At 48.6% G+C, this 24,810-nt stretch overlaps 1 protein-coding gene across 12 annotated transcripts in view; it reads left to right on the top strand.

Annotated features, from left to right (window-relative positions):
- The first annotated feature begins 13,858 nt into the window (after positions 1-13,858).
- LOC147098485 (WASH complex subunit 2-like) overlaps positions 13,859-24,810 on the top strand; it is a 52,856-nt gene continuing 41,904 nt past the window's right edge. For 4 of the 12 annotated variants that reach the window (XM_085970237.1, XM_085970239.1, XM_085970236.1 and 1 more), the window contains exons 1-4: positions 13,860-13,992; positions 14,967-15,099; positions 16,435-16,572; positions 19,399-19,563. In XM_085970237.1, the coding sequence (XP_085826363.1) occupies positions 16,435-16,572; positions 19,399-19,563 (303 nt within the window). In that variant the 5' untranslated portion in view covers positions 13,860-13,992; positions 14,967-15,099. Of the gene's footprint in view, positions 14,028-14,966; positions 15,100-16,434; positions 16,573-19,398; positions 19,564-24,810 lie in introns of all 12 variants that reach the window. The other 8 variants (XM_085970242.1, XM_085970238.1, XM_085970244.1 and 5 more) reach the window with 5 other exon arrangements.

Raw genomic sequence — 24,810 nt, 5'->3', positions numbered from 1 at the left:
GTCTATGAACATCTGGGCAAGGTTTGGAAAGATTGCAATCTCCCATAGGTATCAACTGTGGCTCAGTGGTAGCACTCAACTGGGTTGCATCATGTGTATGGGGCTGACCTCATGCTTAAAGGTTGTTTAAAGGCAGCTCGTAGATGAGGAATAGGAAGGGGCCTAGGATGGGACCTTAGGGCATTCTCAGGCAGCACAGGTGAAAGTGATTCAGCTTCTTAATGTGGCGTGCATATGTTGTCCATGTTTCACAGGCATAAAGCAGGATCGTCAGAACGGCAGCCCTGTATACATTGAGCTTGGTTTGCAGGCTGATGCCTCTTTTGTCCCAGAGACGCCCACAGAGTTTGGCAAAAGCTAAGCTGGCTTTGACAATTCCACAGGACGCTTCTGTATTGATAAGGACTTCTCTAGACAGGTTGCTACCCAGGTAGGTGAATCTATCCACAGCCTAAAGCATGTGACCACCAATTGTGATGCTAGGTGGAGTATAAATCTCATCTGGGGCTGGTTGGAAGAGTATCACTGCCTGTTTAAGGCTGATAGTCATGCTGAACTTCAGGCAAGCTGTTGCAAGGTGGTTCATGATTGTTACCATATCATCCTGGGAGCGGGCCATGAGAGCACAGTCATCAGCAAATAGGAGTTTTATATATGGTAGTTGCATGATTCAACCAGAATAGAGTTGTTGATATCAATCAGTCTACAACAGACCCAGACATGAGGTGAGGAAACCCCAGTGGTGGAGAGCTTTCGGAAGAGGTTCAAAGTCACCTGTTTCCTCCCAAGCATTGCTACACTTACCTCATCATGACTCAAATTACTCAGATACTGTATCACAAAATGTTATTTTCTGAAAGAAATCGATCTAATTTTCATTTGAATGAATCAATACTAACTGCTTCCGCCATCTCCCTCGGAAGCTTGTTCCATAGATTGACAACTCGCTCAGTGAAATATTGTTTCCGCAGATTAGATTTTAATTTACCCCCCTTCAGGTGCAGGGACACACCTTCTTGTGGACAAGGTGAAATAGCTTGTCTATGCATTCTAGAGAGAAAGAAAGACTTGCATTTCATAGAATCATAGAAACATAGAAACATAGAAGATAGTAGCAGGAGTAGGCCATTCGGCCCCTCGAGCCTGTTCCGCCATTTAATGAGATCATGGCTGATCATCCAAATTCAGTACCCTGTCCCTGCTTTCTCCCCATATCCCTTGATCCCTTTAGCTTTAAGAAATATATCTAACTCCTTCTTGAATATATTTAATGAATTGGCCTCAACTGTCTTCTGTGGTAGAGAATTCCACAGGTTCACCACTCACTGGGTGAAGAAATTCCTCCTCATCTCTGTCCTAAATGGCTTACCCCTTATCTTTAGACTGTGACCCCTGGTTCTGGACTCCCCCGCCATCATCGAATCATACAGCACAGAAGGAGGCCATTCGGTCCATGGAGCCTGTGCTGGCCCTTTGAAAGAGCTATTCAATTAGTCACGCTCCCCTGTTCTTTTCCCATAGCCCTCACTTCCAGTATTGATCCCATTCCCCTTTTAAAGTTATCATTGAATCTCCTTCTATCACGTTTTCAGGCAGTGCTTTCCAGATCATAACAACTCGCTGCGTAAAACACATTCTCCTCGTCTTCCCTCTGGATCTTTTGCCAATTATCTTAAATCATTGTCTTCTGGTTACCAACCCTTCCACCAGTGGAAACTGTTTCTCATTATTTACTCTATCCAAACCCTTGAACACCTCTATTAAATCCCCCACTTAACCTTCTCTGCTCGAAGGGGAAAAACCTCAGCTTCTCCAGTCTCCCCATATAACTGAAACCCCTCATCTCTGGTACCATTCTAGTAAATCTCCTCTGCGCCTTCTCCAAGGCCTTGACATCCTTCATAAAGTCTGATGCCAAGAATTGGACATAATATTGTGGCGTACCGATCACAGAACGGACACAATCCGCTTTCCGGTCCGTAGACTATAAATCAGGCGTCATGCCTTTAAGAAGGATCACACCTTTAAGAAACTCGATCTGCAACATAGTTAAGCCCAGAGCGGGGGAGGAGCAGTCGAAGCTGTGCACTGATGAAAGAGAGTTGTACTTTGTGTAGTCTCTGACTCCATTTTGTGTTCAGCATGCAGCCTCAACAATTAAACCGTTTCTGTTGAACCTCTCCGAGTTCAGTATTTTTTGCTAGGAGTACGTAGACTCCTACAATATTGGGCCAGAACTTCGGGTCCCCACGGGTGAGTACGCGCTGGGTACTCACGCGTATGGCCAACAAAAGTGCTGGTTTCGCGCATGCACTGCGCATGCGCGGGAAACCGGAACTTCCATTCCCTTAAAGGAAGGGGTTCACAGGTCGAACGCGTGTGCCGGAGAGGCAGTGCGTACGCCTGGAACTTCCGTTTTTTTTACAGGTTTCTCCGGGAGGGCAAGTCTCCAGCAGCTACGCTTTTAAAAAGCAGACGCAAGGCCTGCTTTTAACAAGGTAAGTGGTGAATTACGTAAAATTAAAACATTTTTTCCACAGGTTTATTATTTTTAAATACTTTAAAGAAAGGTAAGTTTATTTTTAGCCCCGTTAGAAAATGTAATTAATTTTTAAAAAAATTTTAATTATTGTTTAAAATAGTTATTTTATGTAATTTATAGTTATTTTAAAAATGTGATTTAAAAAAAAAATGTATTCGACGTTTTGGTTATGTTTTGGGGCTGGATTGTATTCATAGATTTGACAGGCCTTCCTGTCAAATTTATGAATGAAGCATTCCCTGCTACCATTGGCTCTCCATGGCCCACGTGATCCCAGGGGACGCTTCGAACTAACTGCGCCCCTGGGATACACAAGCACTGCGCGCCGGCAGTTGGAGGAGGCCCAGGATCGGAATCCCATGCGGGCCCACAGCTCAACGGCCGGCGCGCTAGGTAAGTGCAGGTCGGAGGCTTGACCCGCGGGAAGCCTCCGACCCGAATTTCTGGGCAAATACTCCAGCTCAGGCCTAACATTTATAAATGTTTAGCATGACTTCCTTGTTTTTCTACTCTATGCCTCTATTTATAAAGCCAAAGATCCTGTATGCGTTTTAACAGTCTTATCAATTTGTTCTGTCACCCTCAAAGATTTGTGCACATGAACTCCCAGGTCTCTCTGTACCTGCCCTCCATTTAAAGTTGTACCATTTAGTACAATTTTACAGCATCTTTCATAACCTCAGGAGGTCCCAAAGCACTTTCCAGCCAATGAAATACTTTTGAAATGTAGTCACTGTTATAATGTCGGAAATGTGGCAGCCAATTTTCACACAGCAAGGTCCTACAAACAGAAAATTATATAATGATCAGACAATCTGCTTTTTTGGGTGTTGGTTGAGGGATAAATATTGGCCAGGACACCAGGGAGAACTCCCCTGCTTATCCTTGATTGTGTCATGGGATCTCTTGCGTCCGCCTGAGAGGTTTCAAGTTTCATCTGAAAGACGGCACCACCGACAGTGCAGCACTGGAGTGTCAGCCTGGATTATGTGCTCAAATCTCTGGAGTGGGCTCGACCCCCACAACCTCCTGACTCAGAGGTGAGAGTGCTACCCACTGAGCCACGGCTGACACCAACATTACCCTAGAATAGTCCTAAAAACAGCAATCGGGTCGCCTCTCAACTTTGTCCTTTCCAGGGAGAACATGCCTAAATTTATGGGAGCTTGCTGTGCACAAATTGGCCGTTGTCTTTCCCACATTACAAACAGTGACTACGCTTCATTGGCTGTGAAGCGCCTTGGGACGTCCTGAGGCTGTGAAAGGCGCTATAGAAATGCAACAACAAGAAGTTATATTTATATAGTGTGGCGAAGCCACTGAATGACTCTGGGCAACTGTATATAATTCCCTTTAATGATGTTCTAACACCAGCCTAAGCCTGTACCATTGTGTTAGACATTACTGTGTTTTGTATATAGTGTTTGTATGTATGGGGCGTGGCCCCTTTAAGAGCGCGGGACAACGCGGGCAAACGCGATGACATCGCAAACCACGTGACTGCCCAGGCAGTCCTCGTGGAAGCTCCATCTTGTTAAGACCTGTTTTAGTGGCTCTCCTGTATCAATCTCAGCAAACTGTTTGAACTCGTTTAGTCTTACATGAAAGACCTGTTTGTTTGATCTCCTGAGTTGACCTCAGTTATTAGTTAGGAATTCGTCAATTCCTACATTGGTGACCCCGTTTTTTGTGAACGCTTTTCGCAAAAAGAACACGACATGGAGGCCAACGCCGTTTCGCTAAAGCTACCGCAGTTCTGGGAGCAGCAAGCGAGCTCATGGTTCATTCAGGTCAAGGCCCAGTTCACCCTGAGGGACATCGTTGCGGATCAGACCAAATATCCCTATGTGGTCTCCGCACTCGACAGCTCCACCGCCTCATGGATCATCAGCCACCTCGAGAACCCTCGAACGGAGCGCAAGTATGAAACCCTCAAGGCGCGGTTGCTGCAAGTTTTCGGACTCACTAAATCAGAGCGCGCCGATTGCTCGCTATGCCCGGGCTCGGGGACTCCAAGCTTTCGGAGTTGATGAGCCAAATGCTCACACTCCTGGGCCCCGAACCGGAATGCTTCCTCTTCCGTGAACAATTCATCAGCCAGCTGCCTCAGCAGGTGCAAGCTGCCATGGCCAGGTCCGAGGTGGAAGATGTTGTATCCGTGTGTTAATAGAGACACTGAAGACAGGAGTTGGTTTCACAGGTGTTTACTGAACAAAGTCTGGAGGGGAACTAACTGATACAACACAATATACAGGCTTATATAGCCCGAGTGGCCATTACCGGTATTACAGTACACAGGGGGCTCTTAAAGGCACATACACTACAATTCCTCTCCTTTTAGCCAACCAGTACATAATATTTTAAGTAATCATTAATTACATGTTACAAGAAAAATAATCTACACATTGCTGCAGTTAATTAATTATAAATCAGTCTCTCTGGAGGCTTCCTGACTCGGTCCGGATAACGCCTCGGTGGTGTAGTAGGTTCTTTTGGCAAGGCTGATTCGGCTTGAATGCCAGTGTCGGGTTCATCGGGTTCCAGTATCACCGGATCGGAGGTAGATATGGGTATCTCTACTTCATCATTAGGCGTATAGAGTTGTGGTGTAGGTTGTCCCTTTTCGGATGACTCTATGATTTGGTCAGCATGGCGCCTTATTATGCTTTCTCCGATGTCCACGGTATACATCAGCGGTCCTAGTCGTGTGCAGATAGTTCCAGGCTGCCATTTCTCGGTACGGTAGTCCCGGGCCAAAACTTGTTGACCTATCTGGAAGGTTCTAGTTGGCCTTTCATTCATGCCTTGAAATTGCCGGTTCTCCACGTCCCTTCTGATGTTTGGCTTGATCAAATCCAGCCAGCACCTTAGGCTTCTATTGAAGAACATCATGGCGGGAGTTTGGTTTGTAACCATATGTGTTGCATTCCTGTATGCGAACAAGAAGTTATCCACCTTGTGCTGAAGTTTTATGTCTTCATTACCCATGGCCTTTATGGCCTTCTTGAAGGTCTGGACAAACCTTTCAGCCAATCCATTGGTGGCGGGATGGTATGGGCGGACGTGTAGTGCTTAACCCCATTGTTTTTTAAGAACTTCCTGAATTCTTCAGACACAAATTTTGGTCCATTATCAGAACAGATCTGTTCAGGCAGCCCATTCCTGGCAAATATGGTCCTTAATACTGTGATGGTTTTTTCCGTGGTGGTGGAGGACATCTTTATTACCTCCGGCCACTTGGAGTGTGCATCAACCGCGATTAAGAACATTGAGTCCACAAATGGACCAGCAAAGTCGATGTGTACCCTTTGCCAGGGAGATGAGGGCCACTCCCATGGATGTAGAGGTGCTTGTGGTGGAGTGTTTTGGACCTTCTGGCATCCTAGGCAGCTCTTGGTCATTTCTTCGATGTCTCCATCGATACCTGGCCACCATACAAACGCCCTGGCTAGGTTCTTCATTTTCACTCCACCCAGATGCCCCTCGTGAAGCTCCTTTAGAACTTTATCCTGGAGTTTGGGTGGAATCACCACTCTGGATCCACACATCAAGGTTCCTCGGCACACTGACAGCTGTTCTCTTCTTTGCGAGAATGCTGGCAACAGTGGTTCGCCATGTGCTGGCCATCCCTTCACTGTTAAATCATAGACTTGTGGAGAGTCAGGTCATTTCTAGTTTCCCTTTCAATGGCAGAATTTGTTACTGGTAGACATTCGACTATGGTAGAGTGGAAAATCTCCACTGGGTCTACGGTAGGTGCTTCTTCTACCGTTGGCAACGGTAGGCGCGATAAACCGTCAGCATTCCCATGCTGTTTTGATCCTTTGTATTCTATGTTATATTGGTGTGCCCCTAGAAAAAGGGACCACCTCTGTAGCCTTTGCGCTGTCATAATGGGAACACCCTTTTTAGGGTTGAATATGGAGATGAGGGGTTGATGGTCAGTCAACAAGGTAAATTTTTGTCCGTGTAGGTAATGGTTGAATTTCTTCACTCCCCATACCAGGCTGAGTGCTTCCCTGTCGATTTGGGCATAGTTACGCTCAGCTGAGTTCAATGAGCGTGACGCAAAAGCTATCGGCCGTTCCGAGCCATCAGGGAATTTATGCGATAATACTGCTCCTACGCCGTAAGGGGATGCATCGCACGCCAGTCTGATTGGCAGTGATGGGTTGTAATAAGCCAAAACTTCTTTGGACGTGATTAAGTCTTTGCATTTATGGAAGGCACGTTTACAGTCTTCGCTCCATTTCCAAATTACTCCTGTTTGTAGCAGTTCATTAAGAGGGTGCAGAAGAGTTGATAAGTTCGGTAAAAATTTATGATAGTAATTTATTAATCCCAGGAACGACCTTAATTGTGAAACATTTTCAGGTGCTGGGGCTTTTATGACCACTTCAATTTTTTCAGGTGACTTATGCAACCCTTCCTTATTAATTATGTGGCCACAATATGATATTCGATTCTGGAAAAATTCGCACTTGGGGCGATTTGCTCGTAGGCCCCGTTCTCTCAGCCTAGTGAGCACCTGCTCCAAATTGGCAAGGTGCTCGTTGTCGTTTTCTCCTGTTACAAGGATGTCGTCTAGGTAGCATTGAGTCCCCGGAATCCCTTGGAGGACTTGCTCCATAGCTCTTTGCCAAATAGCTGGAGCGGATGCTACTCCGAAAACCAGTCGATTGTACTGGTACAGACCTTTGTGTGTATTTATCGTGAGATACTTTTTAGAGGCCTCTTCAACCTCCATTTGTAGATATGCCTGTGCCAAGTCAATTTTGGTGAAACGTTTCCCTCCGGATAGTGAGGCGAAAATATCTTCTATCCTCGGAAGAGGATACTGTACCGTGTGAAGGACCGGGTTTACAGTCACCTTGAAGTCTCCACAGATGCGAATTTTTCTCTGTTCTTCAGATTTATCATTATTCAATGCTTTCTTCATGACTGGGACGATGGGTGTTGCCCACTCGCTCCTATCTATTTTGGATAATACGCCTGCCTTTTCCAAATTCTCCAGCTCTGCCTCGACTGCTGGACGAATTGCGTATGGCACCGGTCTTGCCTTAAAAAATTTGGGAATTGCCACATCTTCCACTTTTATTGAGGCGGTGATGCCTTTCAAGGTTCCTAGTTTCTCTTGAAACACTTCTTTGGCATTGGCCAAGATGTCTTTTAATCGTTCAGGTATGACGTCATCATCGTTTTTTTCCTTACTGGTCACCGTCAGTGCCTGAATGGAGTGCCAGTCTAAACGTATTTTCGTGATCCATTCACGTCCCAACAGCGGTGGACCACCATCTTGTAGAACGTATAAATACAACTTTTGTATTTCCTTGCCATTGTATACAACAGGCACCCTTATTTTTCCTTTGGGGTATACTTTCTGCCCCGTAAATGTTTTCAAGATAATAGATGTGACTTTTAAAGGTATATGCGGAAATAGCCGCTCGTAATCCCGTCGACTTATGACGGTCAGAGCTGATCCTGTATCTAGCTCCATTTTAACTGGGGACCCTGCTATCGTGAGGGTAACCCAAATGGTCTGGTAATCTTCTTTGGCAATTACATTATGTAATTTGAGACAACTTAGTCTCTTGTTTTCGGAGTCGCTATCGCTCTTCTGGTCTTCGGAGCTACTGTCCGTCATCATTTGTACCTTTCTGTACTTTTCTTTATTGATTTTTTTTTTTCTGTCCGTGGATTTTTTTTGTCCAGATCGGCATACCCGTGCAATGTGTCCAATCTTTCCGCATTGCCTGCATGCTTTGTCCTTGAACCAGCAGTCCCTCTGGTCATGGGTGGATCTGCCGCAGCGATAACATCGCTCGAAACCCTGTGTCATTTCATGGGTGCCGAAGTCCTGTGTCTTTTGTTGTATCTCTGCAGCTCCTCTTGCGGCTGCTTCGTATGATACAGTCACACTGAAAGCCTTGTCCAGTGTCAAATCTTTTTCAGAAAGCAGCCTTTTCTGTGTTCCTTCAGTTAGGAGACCGCAGACGAATTTGTCTCGAAGATAATCTGCTAGTCCTGCCCCGAATTGGCAGTGCTTTGATAGCTTTCTTAATTCGGTGAGGTAATCAGCGTTACTTTCATTCTTGTGTTGATTCCTCTTGAAGAATTTGAATCGTTCCGCTATCAGCAGCGGTGTTGGGTTTAAGTGCTCCTGTAGGGTATCAACAATTTCTTTAAAATTCTTGTCCTTTGGTTTGGCTGGAGTGATTAAGTTTCGTAACAGCCCGTATGTCTTTGCGCCCATTAGATTTAGAAGTACTGACGCTTTTTTTTCATTTTCTATTCCATTTGCGGTGCAATATACCTCCACTCTTTCCACATATGTGGCCCAATCCTCTATCTCATTATCAAAAGCATCAATATTGCCAGACTTAGGCATCCTAGAAAAAAAAATGGCGCTTCTCGCGCTTTTCTTTCTTTTCTGCAGAAAAGATATGGCACTTCCCGCGCTTCCCCGCCGCTGCTGCCGATGACAACGCTGTTTCCCGCGGGTTTCCCTTTTTTTAATTTATTCATTTACAGGTGGAGACTCGTTCCCGCCGGACTCTCTCTGCTAGGTCTGAATGCCGACCTGCTTGCCGTGCCGGCCGTCTCCTGAGTGCTCCCTCCCCGTCTGTTACTGCTTGCCTCCGCCTTCGCTGCTTGGCCTCGATGCAGAGCCAGCCGCCGGAGCCCCAGCCCGACGCCCAGGAAGGATTATTGCAGTACCTACCACCAGCTTGGCTAGCTGGTGAAACCACAGCTTTTTCTTTTTCTTGATTTTCTTCGACTTTGGACGCCAGAGGAATCGATGTCCTTGAGGTGCTGCCGAATTGCAGGTAAGTCCGTTTCCAATTCGTCGCCACTGTTGTATCCGTGCGTTAATAGAGACACTGAAGACAGGAGTTGGTTTCACAGGTGTTTACTGAACAAAGTCTGGAGGGGAACTAACTGATACAACACAATATACAGGCTTATATAGCCCGAGTGGCCATTACCGGTATTACAGTACACAGGGGGCTCTTAAAGGCACATACACTACAGAAGACTGCGCGGCACTCGCGGCAGAGGCGGACAAAATTTTCGCGGTAACGCAGCAGTACTGTGCCGCCACGAGGCGCGCATCCCCCACAGACGCCGCCCCAGCTCGTCAGCCGGCTGGGCTGTGTTCCTACCATGCGCAGTTCGACGCGAAAGCGAGACGTTGCCACCCTCCCTGCAGCTTTCCTAAAACAAAAACAACTGCGACTACTGAGGAACGGGTCTAACCGGCGCCCCGCGGCCGCCATGGCGATCGGCAACGCGGGCAAGTTGCTTTTCATCACCGACACACTCTCCGGTCGTTGTTTTCTGTGCGACACCGGAGCGCAGTGCAGCATTTTACCCGCGTCCGCCCTCGAAGCGGCCAATAGCGGCACAATTCGGACTTTCGGCAGGCGGCGAGTGGAGTTGTGCTTCGGGGGGGCAACGTTTTCACTGGGAATTTGTTACGGCCAAGGTTTCTCAGCCCATTCTCGGCGCGGATTTCCTGTGTGCCAACAGCCTCCTGGTCGACGTGAAGAACCGGCGGTTGATCAACGTGGCAACTTTCAATTCTATCCCTTGTTACCGCAGTAACACTACGTTGCGCACCGTCGCCTGTGCTTTCCCAACTCCTGACGAGTTCGCTCGTCTACTCGCCGAATTTCCCGAACTGACAAGACCCACGTTCTCCTCCACGGCCACGAAGCATGGTGTTGAGCACCACATCACCACCAACGGCCCCCCGGTCTACGTGCGAGCCCGGTGCCTGGAACCTGGCAAGCTGGCGGTCGCAAAGGCGGAGTTCGCGACAATGGAACGGCTAAGGATTATTCGCCGGTCGAATAGTCCCTGGTCTTCACCCCTCCACATTGTCCCGAAGCCTGGCGGTGGATGGCGACCATGCGCCGACTATCGACACCTAAACGACGCCACCACTCCTGATCGGTACCCGATCCCCCACATCCAGGATTTCTCTGCCCATTTGGCTGGGAACACCATCTTCTCGAAAGTCGACCTCGTCCGGGGCTACCACCAGGTCCCAGTTCACCCACAGGACGTCCAGAAGACCGCAGTCATCACCCCATTTGGCCTCTTCGAGTTTTTGCGAATGCCGCTTGGGTTAAAAAACTCCACCCAGGCTTTCCAACGCCTGATTGACTCCGTGCTGCGGGACCTCAAGTTCCTCTTCATCTACTTGGACGATATCCTCCTTGCCAGTTCTAATAAAGAGGAACATATCTGTCACCTACGCACACTTTTTCGGTGCCTCAGCCAACACGGCCTGATTATCAACCCGGCCAAGTGTCAATTTGGCCTGCAACAAATTGATTTCCTGGGACATCGCATCACCCAGACGGAGCGGTTCCTTTACAAGCAAAGGTAGAGGCGGTGACATCCTTTCCACGCCTGCAGAACATAAAGGCCCTGCAGGAATTCTTGGGCATGGTTAACTTCTACCACCGTTTCGTGCCTAAGGCGGCACTACTCATGCAGCCCCTATACGAGGCCCTCAAGGGCAAGACTGGCAAGAACCCGATAGACTGGACGTATGACATGGCCCAAGCGTTCGCCGGCACCAAAAGCACCTTAGCCAACGCAACCATGCTGGCGCACCCGCTGCCAGGAGCCACCATCGCCCTCACCACTGACGCGTCAGATTACGCAATCGGCGCCGTGCAAGAGCAGTGGGTGAACGGGACATGGCAGCCGTTAGCGTTCTTCAGCCGTCAACTACGGCGGAACGAGCGAGCATACAGCACGTTCGACTGGGAGTTGCTCGCCCTTTTTCTGGCCATCCGCCATTTTCGCTTCCTCCTGGAAGGACGTCCTTTCACCGCTTTTGTGGACCATAAGCCACTAACTTATGCCATGGCTAAGACCGCCGAACCGTGGTCATCCCGACAGCAACGTCAACTGACCTACATATCTGAATTTACCATGGATATACAGCACGTGGCCGGTAAGGACAACCTGGTGGCAGACTGCCTCTCACGCGCGACCGTCAATACGGTTCATTTGGGCATCGATTGCGCCCTCATGGCAGCGGACCAAGCCTCAGACCCAGAAGTCCAAGCCTGCAGAACGACCGTCACTGGCCTCCGGTTGGCTGACGTCAAGTTCCATTCGGCAGGTACCACGCTGTTGTGTGACGTCTCCGTATGGGACCCTCGCCTGGTCATGCCGGTCGTCTGGCGCCATAAAGTGTTCGACGCCATACATGGGTTGTCACACCCAGGAATGAAGGCCTCCCAGAAGCTGATGTCGGCGAAATTCGTATGGCATGGCATGCACAAGGATGTCCGCGACTGGGCCAACACCTGCGTCGTCTGCCAAAAGGCCAAAGTACAGCGCCACGTCAAAGCTCCGTTGGCCACCTTCATGGTTCCGGAGCGCGTTTTGACCATGTCAATGTGGACCTGGTAGGACCACTCCCACCCTCCCATGGTTTTTCACACATCCTGACCATGGTTGACCGCACCACCAGATGGCCGGAGGCGGTTCCCCTGTCATCCACCACTTTGGCGGACATGGCCAGGGCGTTCATTTCCACCTGGGTCGCCCGTTTCAGTGTGCCCACAGATATCTCTTCCGACAGAGGACCGCAGTTTTCCTCCGAACTCTGGAATGCAGTGGCCCAAGGACTCGGTGTCAAATTACACCGCACCACAGCCTACCACCCACAGGCGAATGGCCTCTGTGAACGCTTTCACCGATCACTGAAAGCCGCCCTGAGGGCCAGCCTCCAGGACGCCGGATGGGCAGACAAGCTACCGTGGGTCCTGTTGGGCCTTCGCACGGCCCCCAAAGAAGACCTTCGCTCTTCATCAGCGGAGCTGGTGTACGGTCAGCCGCTGCGAGTCCCGGGGGATTTCCTGCCAACATCAACAAAACCATGGTCCGCGTCTGACCAGCTTACTAGTCACCAGGAGGCGGCCAGATGCTTCGCACCGGTGCCCACTTCGAACCACAGGCTGCAGAGTTCGCACGTTCCCCCGGAGCTCCACAAGTCTGAGTACGTCTTTATTCGCCACGATGCTCATAGGAATCCACTCAAGGCCCCATATACTGGTCCCTTCCGTGTGTTGGAGGCAGAGGACAAAACCTTCACGGTGGATGTCGGTGGTAAACCGGACCACATTTCGGTCGATCGCTTAAAGCCAGCGCATCTGGACCTCGACCGGCCCGTCGAGACAGCACAACCGCTGAGACGAGGTTGGCCACCCATCGCCGTTACAGCAGACCAAGTGCATCCGCCCGCCAGGCCGCCAGCCGCCCAACAGCCTCCGCCTCAGGAGTACAGGAGTCGTTCTGACAGGCTCATCAGACCAACTCACCGCTTGACTTTGTCCGTTAAAGCGAATTCTGGGGGGGCGCATGTGGCGGAGCCACTGAATGACTCTGGCTAACTGTATATAATTCCCTTTAACGATGTTCTAACACCAGCCTAAGCCTGTACCATTGTGTTAGACATTACTGTGTTTTGTATATAGTGTTTGTATGTACGGGGCGTGGCCCCTTTAAAAGCACGGGAAAACGCGGGCAAACACGATGACATCACGTCGCAAACCACGTGACTGCCCAGGCAGTCCTCGTGGAATCTCCATCTTGTTAAGACCTGTTTTCGTGGTTCTCCTGTATCGATCTCAACAAACTGTTTGAACTCGTTTAGCCTTACATTAAAGACCTGTTTGTTTGATCTCCTGAGTTGACCTCAGTTATTAGTTAGGAATTCATCAATTCCTACAATAGCACCTTTAACGTAATAAAATGTCCCAAGGGGCCTTCAGGAGTGCTATCCAAAAAAAAGTCATTCTATCTATAAAGGATATCTAGGACTATTTTAATGCTTGAGCACAAAAATCTAGGCTGACACACCAGAGCAGTACTGAGGGAGTGCTGCACTGTCAGAGGTGCCGTCTTTTGGATGAGACGTTGAATTGAGGCCCTGTCTACCCTCTCGGGTGGATGTAAAAGATCCCATGGCACTATTTCGAAGAAGAGCAGGGGAGTTATCCCTGGTGTCCTGGCCAATATTTATCCCTCAATCAACATAACAAAAACAGATTATCTGGTCATTATCATATTGCCTGTTAGTGGGAGCTTGCTGTGCGCAAATCGGCCACTGCATGTCCCACATTACAACAAGTGACTACACTTCGTACTTTATTGGCTGTAAAACGCTTTGAGACGTCCGGTGGTCGTGAAAGGCGCTGGAGAAATGCAAGTCTGTCTTTTCTTCTGTTTATTGGACAGGCTGGGATCAGCAGGAGTGACACATCTCGAGGTGTCAATCACTGCGGAGGGGGCGTGGCCAGCGGTCCCGCCCCCATCAGGTGCTCCAGGGTCATGTGACCGGCCGGCGGGGGCGGGGCGACGGAGTGATTGACAGCGGCTGGTGGAGCGGAGAGGCGAGGACAGCCCTGGGGAGGGTGAGAGAGGTACCGGCACCGGGGCCTGGGCGCAGCGGCTGCAGGTCAGGCCGGGGCTGGCGGTGATGGGCAAGCTCCGTTAGCCAGGCCCCGGGCTGCTGTTGCTGTGAGGAGCCGTTTGGTGGCTGTGGGCCCCGAGGGGCCGCGCCCACCGAGCGCCGGGCCCAGGCTGAGGCTGAGGCTGAGGGTGACGGGGTGGGATTGTCCCCGCTTCCCGGCTGAGCAACCGGCCCAATCGACGGGGGCTGACAGCCCGCGGCGAGGGGAGGGCAGGTGTGCTGGTTTGGGGGGGGGGTCGCGGTGTGCTGGTTTGGGGGGGGGGGGGGTCGCGGTGTGCTGGTTTGGGGGGGGGGGGGTCGCGGTGTGCTGGTTTGGGGGGGGGGGTCGCGGTGTGCTGGTTTGGGGGGGGGGTCGCGGTGTGCTGGTTTGGGGGGGGTGGTCGCGGTGTGCTGGTTTGGGGCGGGGGGTCGCGGTGTGCTGGTTTGGGGCGGGGGGTCGCGGTGTGCTGGTTTGGGACAGGGGTCGCGGTGTGTTGGTTTTGGGGGGGTCGCGGTGTGCTGGTTTGGGGGGGTCGCGGTGTGCTGGTTTGGGGGTCCCCGGTTTTTCTGTAGGAGTCCCATTGTTCTGGCCTCTGTTGTCCGCGTGTTGCGAGTTAGGACTTTACCCATGAAACAACAGCAGTAACGCCCCCGCCCCTCCAAACCTCCAGGTGCATGAAATTGAGACGGGCCAAGCCATCGAATAAGAAAAATTGGCCGTAAAATGAGTTGCCAGAGATGGCCCCATGGTCTTAAGCTTCTTGTTTGGGTACTGGGTGCCTGCGCACAGTCTAGAAGATTGAGCTGGTTTGCAGTGGGCGGTGGTTGATGTTGGTGTTCACTGTTGGTGGAGCTTGTGTAGATAGTGTTGTGGTATTAGTGCTTCTGTAGTGAAGACCCCAAGTGTCACTGCTGCTAGAATAAATAACTTTGTTTACGTTTCAGCCACCAGTCTGACGATAACTTTAGCCGGCAGAACTTGTGATCCACAGCTGATTCACGCTCCCATTGGGTTAACATTTCACCACCTTAATGGAAAACAGTAGAGAAGATGCACAGAGATTATTAGTCTTCTAAGGTAAACCTTGACATTATCTGTATGGGGTGTTGTGGTGGGCTAGACTTGGGCCCAAATTGAGCTCAAACTGATGATGAGATGATAATCATTCTCCAAACAGGGAATCTGCCAACCCTACCCCGACTAGTGTACGTGTGACCGAATCCCCCACTTGCGTGGTTGGCTCTTGCTGCCCTCTGACGTGGCCGAATAAGCCAATCAGTTGTGAAGATTATTGATCCCATCAACTAGGAATGGGACCATCACCCATGTAGGAATATAGGAATTGCTAGATGAGAAAGACCAAGCTCCATCTAGTTCGCATTCTACCATCCTGGCAGTCCTATGATACAATGATAATGGAGTTGTTGCCTAATCACAGCGATCAATCTCTATCAGTGAGTCTACAACAGGCCCAGATGTGAGGCGAGGGAAACCCCCAGTGGTGGAGAGCTTTGGGAACCATAGGTCCAAAGTCGCTTGTTCCTGCCATGCACGCTACACTCTCCACACGTCATGTCTTATTTTGGGATACAGTGCAGAGTCAATTGTTATTTTCTGAAAGAAATCTATCTAAATTTTGAATTAATCGATACTAACTGCTTCCGCCATCTCCTTTGGGAGCCTGTTTCATAGATTGACCATTCGCTCGCTGAAATATTGCTTCTGCATATTAGTTTTGAATTTACCCCCTTTCAAGCACAGGCCGTTTCTGCTGGTTACAAGAACCAGTGCAAAATAAAAAGCCCAAAACTACCCTCAATTCCATTCCAGCAATAAGCATGGCTAATGTGGGAAAATGCTCCACTGGTGTGGTAGGAGTGTTCCTCTGAGACAGTGTGGACAGAGCTTTATTCTGTATTTAACTATTGCTATATCTGCCTCGGGAGTGCTTGATGCTGACAGTGTGTATCTAAGATGGGGGAGTGTTTCACTTCCCATCGCCATTGACCCTTGTCTTGAGAAGCACAAGTGGCTGGCTATGGGGTGCTAGGTGGCAATGGCCTTGGTGTCGGGCCGTGTGGATGGAGAAAAGGGTTAGAAATACGGAAAATTAAGAGGGGGGGGGGGGGGAAAGAGTTGCATGAGTCATGATTAAATATAGTCTTCCCGTTTGGTCTCATTGAGCTTGTAACTGGAAGTGGATTCCTGCATGCGGCTAAAGCCAGCAGCGGCACCAATCTAATTCATGAAAGACACAGAGCAGTGTTGTGAATGCAGGAAAATCTAATTGCTCTGTGTACTGTCGCCCTGTCACATGTTGCCCTGCAGTCAGAAAGTGTTGTGTTGTCGTTGCCTTCTCGCCACCTGTCCCTGTGTGTGCAGTACATTTAACGATTTACTCTCCTGTGATAGATGAATGGACCCTCAGTAACCGTTAACGGCGCCCTTGGACAGAATGGCTGTGAGAGTGAGCCTGTCTGGGAGCGGCCGTGGACTTTAGAAGAGATTCATAAAGCCAGTGGGAGCTGGTCGCTTGGCGCAGACGCTGGGGTAAGTGCGACCGTAACAGTACGTCACAGTAACACAAATATCTGTACCTGCTTTTGGCTGCATTTATTCTGTAATGTGTAATTGTGCCACAATGATTGTGACTATTTCTGGTTTTCCTCCATCTCTCGTGTGTGGCTGGACTCTTGGAAGCGAGTGGATGAGTGACCACCTAGGCTTCTATCTGTGCTTCTCTTGGGCCAGCTGAGGGGTGATGTGACACCTACCCCGTGACAGCTCTCCCTTCGCCTGCCCCCATTTTCCCCACACACCCTGAAGTGTCACGGGAAGCTTCTGGTCTGAACTCTAATAGAGCAGCATGAAGATGGAGCAAGTAGAGTGGAGTGGCAGCATTGTCCCTGTGCTTTACAGCACCCTAGTGTGGCTCTCTTGGCCAAAGCAGGCAGTTTTAATGCCCATTTCTACAAGAGGCACAATCTAAACAGTGATTCTGCCTCTTCTGAAAGTTCAGAAGGAAAATATTGAGACTGCAGCCTGCCTTTTACTGGTCCTTGCCAGTTTCTACGGGCAAACTTTCTGGTAAATGTACCCCTTTCTCGAGGGTGGGGTGCGGGAGGGTTAGTCTGTGAAAACACAGGCAGCAACAGTCCCAGTATTAAATACTGGCATAACAACAGAAAACGCTAGAAAAACTCAGCAGGCCAGGCAACATCCGTGGAGAGAGAAATAGTCAACGTTTCAGGTCGAAACCCTTCGTCAGAACTGAGAAAAAAGCAGGAAATGAAACAGATTAAAAAGCAAGTTTGGGGGCTGGGAAATGGGGGAGGGGGGATGAAAGAACAAAAGGGGAAGGTCTGGGGGGGGTGGTGAAGAGACATTAAGAGATATTTAAGACGAGATGGTAATAGGACAGGTAAAGAGACAAAGGACGGCTCTAGATGAAGTGTGAGATGCGCTGGCAGAGTGAGAGACAGTTGCCATGTGGGAGAGAGAAAAGGAAAAGGCACAAACCAAAAGTGTGGATAAAAAATATATAAATATATGATCGGGGCCGAGGTTATGATCTGAAATTGTTGAACTCGATATTGAGTCCGGAAGGCTATAAAGTGCCTAATCGGAAGATGATACTGGCATTCTGGTTTGCTCTTTTCATGTTGGGTGCACGGCCTTTACCAAACTTTAGACAGCCTGGACTAACACTGCAACAAGCTAACTCATTGGCGTAGCCCTTAAACATTTGTTACTCTGTCCCAAATGCTTACTATTGGTATGATTCTCTTGCAGATGGTCTCGGACATCTGAGACTTGTTGTACCTCTGAAATTCAATGAATGTTGTAAAGGGGGTTTGTGTTCAATATATTTTGCTCTGGCCCTAACCTAAGTCCTAACGCGCGGCGTCAAATGTAGGACCGGAGCCTTCGAGTTCAGCCGGCATTTTTTCCAGATTCTTATTGTTGAAAGTTCACGAATTGACCCCAGTTTACTGTTTAATCTGTAAGGAGAGTAATAGTTGGTTGCAAGTGATTGCTCTCCGGTGACCCCTGCGGGAAAGTGTGTGGGATGTCGGGTGCGGACAGCTATGATGCTTTCCACAGTCGATGGGCCTGCCGACTGTCACTAGGCTCTCGTGCACCAGTCGCTGAAGGTAAGCATGCAGGTGCAGCAGGCGGTTAAGAAGGCAAATGGTACGTTGGCCTTCGTAGCGAGAGGGTTCGAGTACAGGAGCAAGGATGTCTTGCTGCAGTTGTACAGGGCCTTGGTGAGACCACACCTTGAGTATTGTGCGCAGTTTTGGTCGCCTTATCTGAGGAAGGATGTTCTTGCCATGGAGGGAGTGCAGCGAAGATTCACCAGGCTGATACCTGGGATGGCAGGAATGACGTATGAGGAGAGATTGGGTCAATTGGGATTATACTCGCTGGAGTTTAGAAGCATGAGAGGGGATCTCATTGAAACTTTTATAAAATTCTAACAGGACTAGACAGATTAGATGCAGGAAGGGTGTTCCCGATGGTTGGGGAGTCCAGAACCAGGGGTCACAGTCTAAGGATAAGGGGTAAGCCATTTAGGACAGATGAGGAATTTCTTCACCCAGAGAGTAGTGAACCTGTGGAATTTTCTACCACAGAAGGCAGTAGAGGCCAATTCATTCATTAAATATATTCAAGGAGTTAGATATATTTCTTAAGGCTAAAGGGATATGGGGAGAAAGCAGGGACAGGGTACTGAATTTGGCTGATCAGCCATGATCTCATTGAATGGCGGAGCAGGCTCGAGGGGCCGAATGGCCTACTCCTGCTCCTATCTTCTATGTTTCTACGAGATGCTGGCGAACTGCTGGTCCCTGTGGAATTGGACGCAGCAAGAGTTGGTGCTTGGGATGGAAAAAAAACACCGGGTCGACTAAAAGTGTGAACAAAATATACCGTCCAATTAATGGGTGCCCTTCAGTCATTTGGGCCGCGCTGCTGTTGCTATTTTTTCCCCTCACTTGATTGCGTTGGGCTGCCACTAAATATTGAGAGTTACAACACTAGCTTGGTGGAAGGTCAGGGGAAATGTCCTGTCTGTTGTGTTGCTGCACTGTCACCCCATGGATTGGGCTTGGGTACGAGCGTTGGGTGAGGAATTTCGGGCTTTTGGCATCTGTGGAGTCCACCTGTGCGGTGGGGGGAGAATATTTTAGTGACTGGGGGGGGAGGGAGAGAGAGAGGTGGAGAAAGGTAGTTCCCGCTGGGAGCTGCCTCCTTACTTTAAGGAGATCCAACAAGCAGCAGTTTGAGACTCGATATTTTGCACGGCCTTGGTGATTCTGCACTAATTTGAATGTTCGTGGTGATTGATTTTCTATATTTTTTTGCCAACAGCTGCTTCTGTTTCTGCAAGATTTCTCACAGCGGATGCTCTCCCGCACACATGAAATCGAGAAGCAGCTCGACGGCCTGATCCAGCACACGAAAGCCACGGACTCCCGGCTCCACAATGTCTTCAATGATTTCCTGATGCTGTCAAACATTCAGTTCATCGAAAATGTGAGTGCGTGTGGCAGCCTTTTGCTGATTTGCTTGCTGTTGCAAGTCCTGTGTCGAGTTGAAGGCAGGGCAGTCCGCACGGTTTTGGGGGGCGGTTTGGAACAGGTGTGCGATGGGGACGGGGGTCAGGGAGAAGACTGGGAGATGACCAGTTGTTTCAGAAATAATGCATTATAATGAAGCGCGATAGTAATTGCTACAGCCTGCTAAACGATGGGCTGTAAAGCAATCCTGCTTCTAATGCAATCAAGTACTGTACTAGTGTTTGGTAAGTCAGTTACCATAAGCAGGCTGGAAATATACCTTTTCCATTCTACTGTCACCTCCGCCGGCTCTTGCAGATGTCTGAGCATTGTCACACTTCTATTCCGGGTTTCCTGAACCTTGTGCACCAGTCGCTGAAGGTAAGCATGCAGGTGCAGCAGGCGGTTAAGAAGGCAAATGGTATGTTGGCCTTCGTAGCGAGAGGGTTCGAGTGCAAGAACAAGGATGTCTTGCTGCAGTTGTACAGGTCCTTGGTGAGACCACATCTTGAGTATTGTGTGCAGTTTTGGTCGCCTTATCTAAGGAAGGATGTTCTTGCCGTGGAGGGAGTTCAGCGAAGATTCACCAGGCTGATACCTGGGATGGCAGGAATGACTTATGAGGAGAGATTGGGTCGATTGGGCTTATACTCGCTGGAGTTTAGAAGAATGAGAGGGGATCTCATTGAAACTTATAAAATTCTAACAGGACTGGACAGACTAGATGCAGGGAGGATGTTCCCGATGGTCGGGGAATCCAGAACCAGGGGTCACAGTCTAAGGATAAGGGGTAAGCCATTTAGGACAGAGATGAGGAGGAATTTCTTCACCCAGAGAGTGGTGAACCTGTGGAATTCTCTACCACAGAAGGCAGTGGCGGCCAATTCATTAAATATATTCAAGAAGGAGTTGGATATATTTCTTAAGGCTAAAGGGATCAAGGGATATGGGGAGAAGGCAGGGACAGGGTACTGAATTTGGATGATCAGCCATGATCTCATTGAATGGCGGAGCAGGCTCGAGGGGCCGAATGGCCTACTCCTGCTCCTATCTTCTATGTTTCTATGAATATATCCCGTGGCCTCCATGCAGTCTTTTCCCAGCTGGGACCCATTCAATCACTTTCTAAGGGTGCAATCCCCAGCCAGTATTTGATTTGGTGTGATGAACCCATTTAAAATTGTTTTTCATTGTTGGGGAGGGGGCTGTGAGGGGAGAAACACTAGGATGTTACTGCTGGTGTACTCTGTGACTGAGTACGTCACCAGGTGCCGAGTCTGGGGATCCCTCAGTAGTCTTCATAGGAAACCTTTTTTTCCTGAAAATCAACAGAAATATTTGAGATGCTGCAGTGCCTTGACGACTATATTTTCTGAAGTTAAAGGAACTCTTAAGAGTAGACAGCATGAAATTAAGGATGAGCCACTAAAGCAAGCAATTGCAAGTGATTTCCCCCTCCTGTAGAGTAATAGAAATGGAACAAACGTCAACCAAAACAGATACAATCTGTGGTTGGTAAAATGTTCGAGTCCATTATTAAGGAGACAGTAACGGGACATTTGGATAAACAATTTAATAGGACAAAGTCAGCATGGTTTCATGAAGGGGAAGTCATGTTTGACAAATTTGCTGGAGTTCTTTGAGGAAGTAACATACAGGGTGGATAAAGGGGAACCAGTGGACGTAGTGTATTTAGACTTCCAAAAGGCATTTGACAAGGTGCCACACAAAAGATTATTGCTCAAGATAAAAAAAATCACGGGATTGGGGGTAATATTCTGGCGTGGGTGGAGGATTGGCTCTCTAACAGAAAGCAGAGAGTTGGGATAAATGGTTCATTCTCAGACTGGCAATTAGTAACTAGTGGTGTTCCGCAGGGGTCAGTGCTGGGTCCCCAACTCTTTACAATCTATATTAATGATTTGGAGGAGGGGACCGAGTGTAACATATCAAAGTTTGCAAATGATACAAAGATGGGAGGGAAAGTAGTGAGTGAGGAGGACATAAAAAACCTGCAAGGAGACATAGACAGGCTAAGTAAGTGGGCAGAGATTTGGCAGATGGAATACAATACTGGAAAGTGTGAGGTTATGCACTTTGGCAGGAAAAATCATAGAGCAAGTTATTATCTTAATGGCAAGAAACTGGAAAGTACTGAAGTACAAAGGGATCTGGGGGTCCTGGTGCACGAAACTCAAAGTTAGTATGCAGGTGCAGCAAGTGATCAAGAAGGCCAATGGAATGTTGGCTTTTATTGCTAGGGGGATAGAATATAAAAACAGGGAGGTATTGCTGCAGTTGTACAAGGTATTGGTGAGACCGCACCTGGAATACTGCATACAGTTTTGGTGTCCATACTTAAGAAAAGACATACTTGCTCTCGAGGCAGTACAAAGAAGGTTCACTCGGTTAATTCCGGGGATGAGGGGGTGGACATATGAGGAGAGGTTGAGTAGATTGGGCCTCTACTCATTGGAGTTCAGAAGAATGAGAGGCGATCTTATTGAAACATATAAGATTGTGAAGGGGCTTGATCGGGTGGATGCGGTGAGGATGTTCCCAATGATGGGTGAAACTAGAACTAGGGGGCATAATCTTAAAATAAGGGGCTGCTCTTTCAAAACTGAGATGAGGAGAAACTTCTTCTCTGAGCGTGGTAGGTTTGTGGAATTTGCTGCCCCAGAAAGCTGTGGAAGCTACATCATTAAATAAATTTAAAACAGAAATACTGTAGATAGTTTCCTAGAAATAAAGGGAATTAGGGGTCACGGGGAGCGGGCAGGAAATTGGACATGAGTCTAGGTTTGGAATGGTCATGGCCCTGTGGGTAGTGGAGCGGGCCCAGGGGCCGTGTAGCCTTGTTCTGCTCCTACTTGTGTTCTAATTCTGTTAGATTTCAGGAGATGGTTTTATTGCTGTTCCTGGCTGGGGTGGAGATCGCCTTTACAGAAGGTAAGTACTGTAGAAAATATAGGGACAGAGTGATCCCCTGGACGAGTTTCGATCGCCTAGATGGTTCGGAGAGGAATTTCCCAGATTTTTTCTCCCAAATTGGCCATTGTTTTTTTTTTTTAAATCTGGTTTTTCGCCTCTCCCGGGAGATCACATGGGTTCGGGTGGGATGGAGAGTGATAGTATATTTGAGGTTAGGATCAGATCAGCCATGATCTTGTTGAATGGTGGAGCGGGCTCGGGGGGGCCGATTGGCCTACTCCTGCTCCTATTTCTTATGTTGGACAGAATGGAGGGAGCTTTACTCTATCTAAACTGTGCTGAACCTGAACTGGGTATGCTTGATACTGACAGGAACAGGAGTAGGCCATTCAGCCCCTCAAATCTGTTGCACCATTCAATTAGATCATGGCTGGTCTGTATCTCAATTCCATCTTCCTGCCTTGGTTCTGTAACCCTTAATACCTCGAATAACAAAAATCTATCAGTCTCAGTTTTGAAATTTTCAATTGACCCCCAGCCTCAACAGCTTTTTGGGGGGGGAAGAGTTCCAGATTTCCACCACCCTTTGTGTGAAGTGCTTCCTGACATCACCCCTTGAACGGCTTAGCTCTAATTTTAAGGTTCTGGACTCCCCCCACCCACCGGAGGAAATAGTTTCTATCTACCCTATCAAAGCCTTTAATCATCTTCAACACCTCAATTAGATCACCCCTTAACCCCTTAATCTTCTGACACAGAATGCCCAGAACAGAAGGTGGTCCATTCCCCAGTGCTGCTAAACCGATGAACAGAACCTCGAGTTATACTACAAAGATAACACTTGGGGACGGGAGGATTGCCCCATAGTTGTAGTGTCGGTTTTGATTTAACATTAAAATGTGATGAACAACTTTTTGTTTCTGTACAGCAGGTTCATGTGTATCAGAAACCAGTACAGGACAGTAGGGAGTGTCCCAGCATCTATTGTTGGAGGGCTCTTTCGGTGCATTCCCCGGAGCCTAGTTGGGCACATAAAAAGTTTAAATCCATCAACGTGCCCAAATCCCATGTTCTGGATACCGATGGGTCTTGATGTTCTGATGTCGGATTTATCCGCCAATGAGACAACAGCCCTTTTCAAACCTCCAGGCACACCAAATTCAAACAGAACAAACCAGTAATGAGAAATGGGTAGGGCTCAAGGGCTGGAAATGCCCCACAGGCCATAGTGTGCACACCCCTGCAGTACATGAAAGAAGCGCCAAAATCTTTTCCTTCTTAAGCAGTCCCTCAGAACCAAGGATGACTTGCTTCCACATTAAAAATTAGTTCTCAGGTAACTGAGTCCAATGCGGGACCTACAGTCTCTGTCACAGGTGGGGCAGACGGTGGTTGAAGGGGCGGGTGGGTGGGGTGCTTGGGTTGACGTGCGCTCCTTCTGCTGGCTGCGCTTGCTCCCGGCGAAGAGACTCGAGGTGTTCGGCGCCTTCCCGGATGCTTCTCCTCCACTTTGTGCGGTCTTGGGCCAGGGATTCCCAGGTGTCGGTGCGGATGTTGCACGTTTTCAAGGAGGCTTTGAGGGTGTCCTTGAAGGTGTAAATAAAATAAACTACCATTCATTACTATAAATGCTAATAAGTTGCAACACATGGGGCGACCATTAGTGTAAGGCCCATAACTGCAGCTGTACTATACTATGTTTCTATAATGCTGACTTGCTAGAAGAACTGGGTGAATAGCTGCTTGATAACAGGACTGACCATTGTAAGTATGCACTTAAGTGCTAAGATACTCCTGTGGAGTGGTATAGCACCAATTTGGGATCCTGTGGCGTGCAGATGGCCATGCTCATTAATAAATTGTATTGTTAGAATAATATCCAATTCTTAATTGTTATATTCAGGGTCAGGAATAAACATTTTGTGTCTACTTCATCTCAGCTGGTTATGTTAGGGAGAGTCCATGATGTTCCAGTTGGTTAAAGCAGGTCCTGGCAAAAATGACTACTTATTTTGTACTCATTTAGGTGATGGATGCAAGCACTGCTGCATGGAGCACTTTCTATTTCAAACACCCCGTGTCACCATCGAGCACATACAGAGTGGCTACAGCTTGGTTCGAGGCAGAGTAAAGTCCCTTCTACTCTCCCCCAGCTATGTACTTCAGTCCCAAACCTCAGCAGCTCCCTTTACTCTGCCAACGGGGCATTTCCATACCAGCCATCCTGTGGCCTCTTGAGTTTGCAGATTACGGGTAAATTTATGTTTACCCCTCTCCCATTAGGAACTGT

The sequence above is a fragment of the Somniosus microcephalus genome, chromosome 29, assembly GCF_052327205.1.
Source record: "Somniosus microcephalus isolate GS21.2 chromosome 29, FLI_Smic_1.0, whole genome shotgun sequence".
In the NCBI taxonomy this organism is placed as follows: Eukaryota; Metazoa; Chordata; class Chondrichthyes; order Squaliformes; family Somniosidae; genus Somniosus; species Somniosus microcephalus.
The sequence above is the reverse complement of the archived record's forward strand: the minus strand, read 5'-3'. Positions and strand labels throughout refer to the sequence as shown.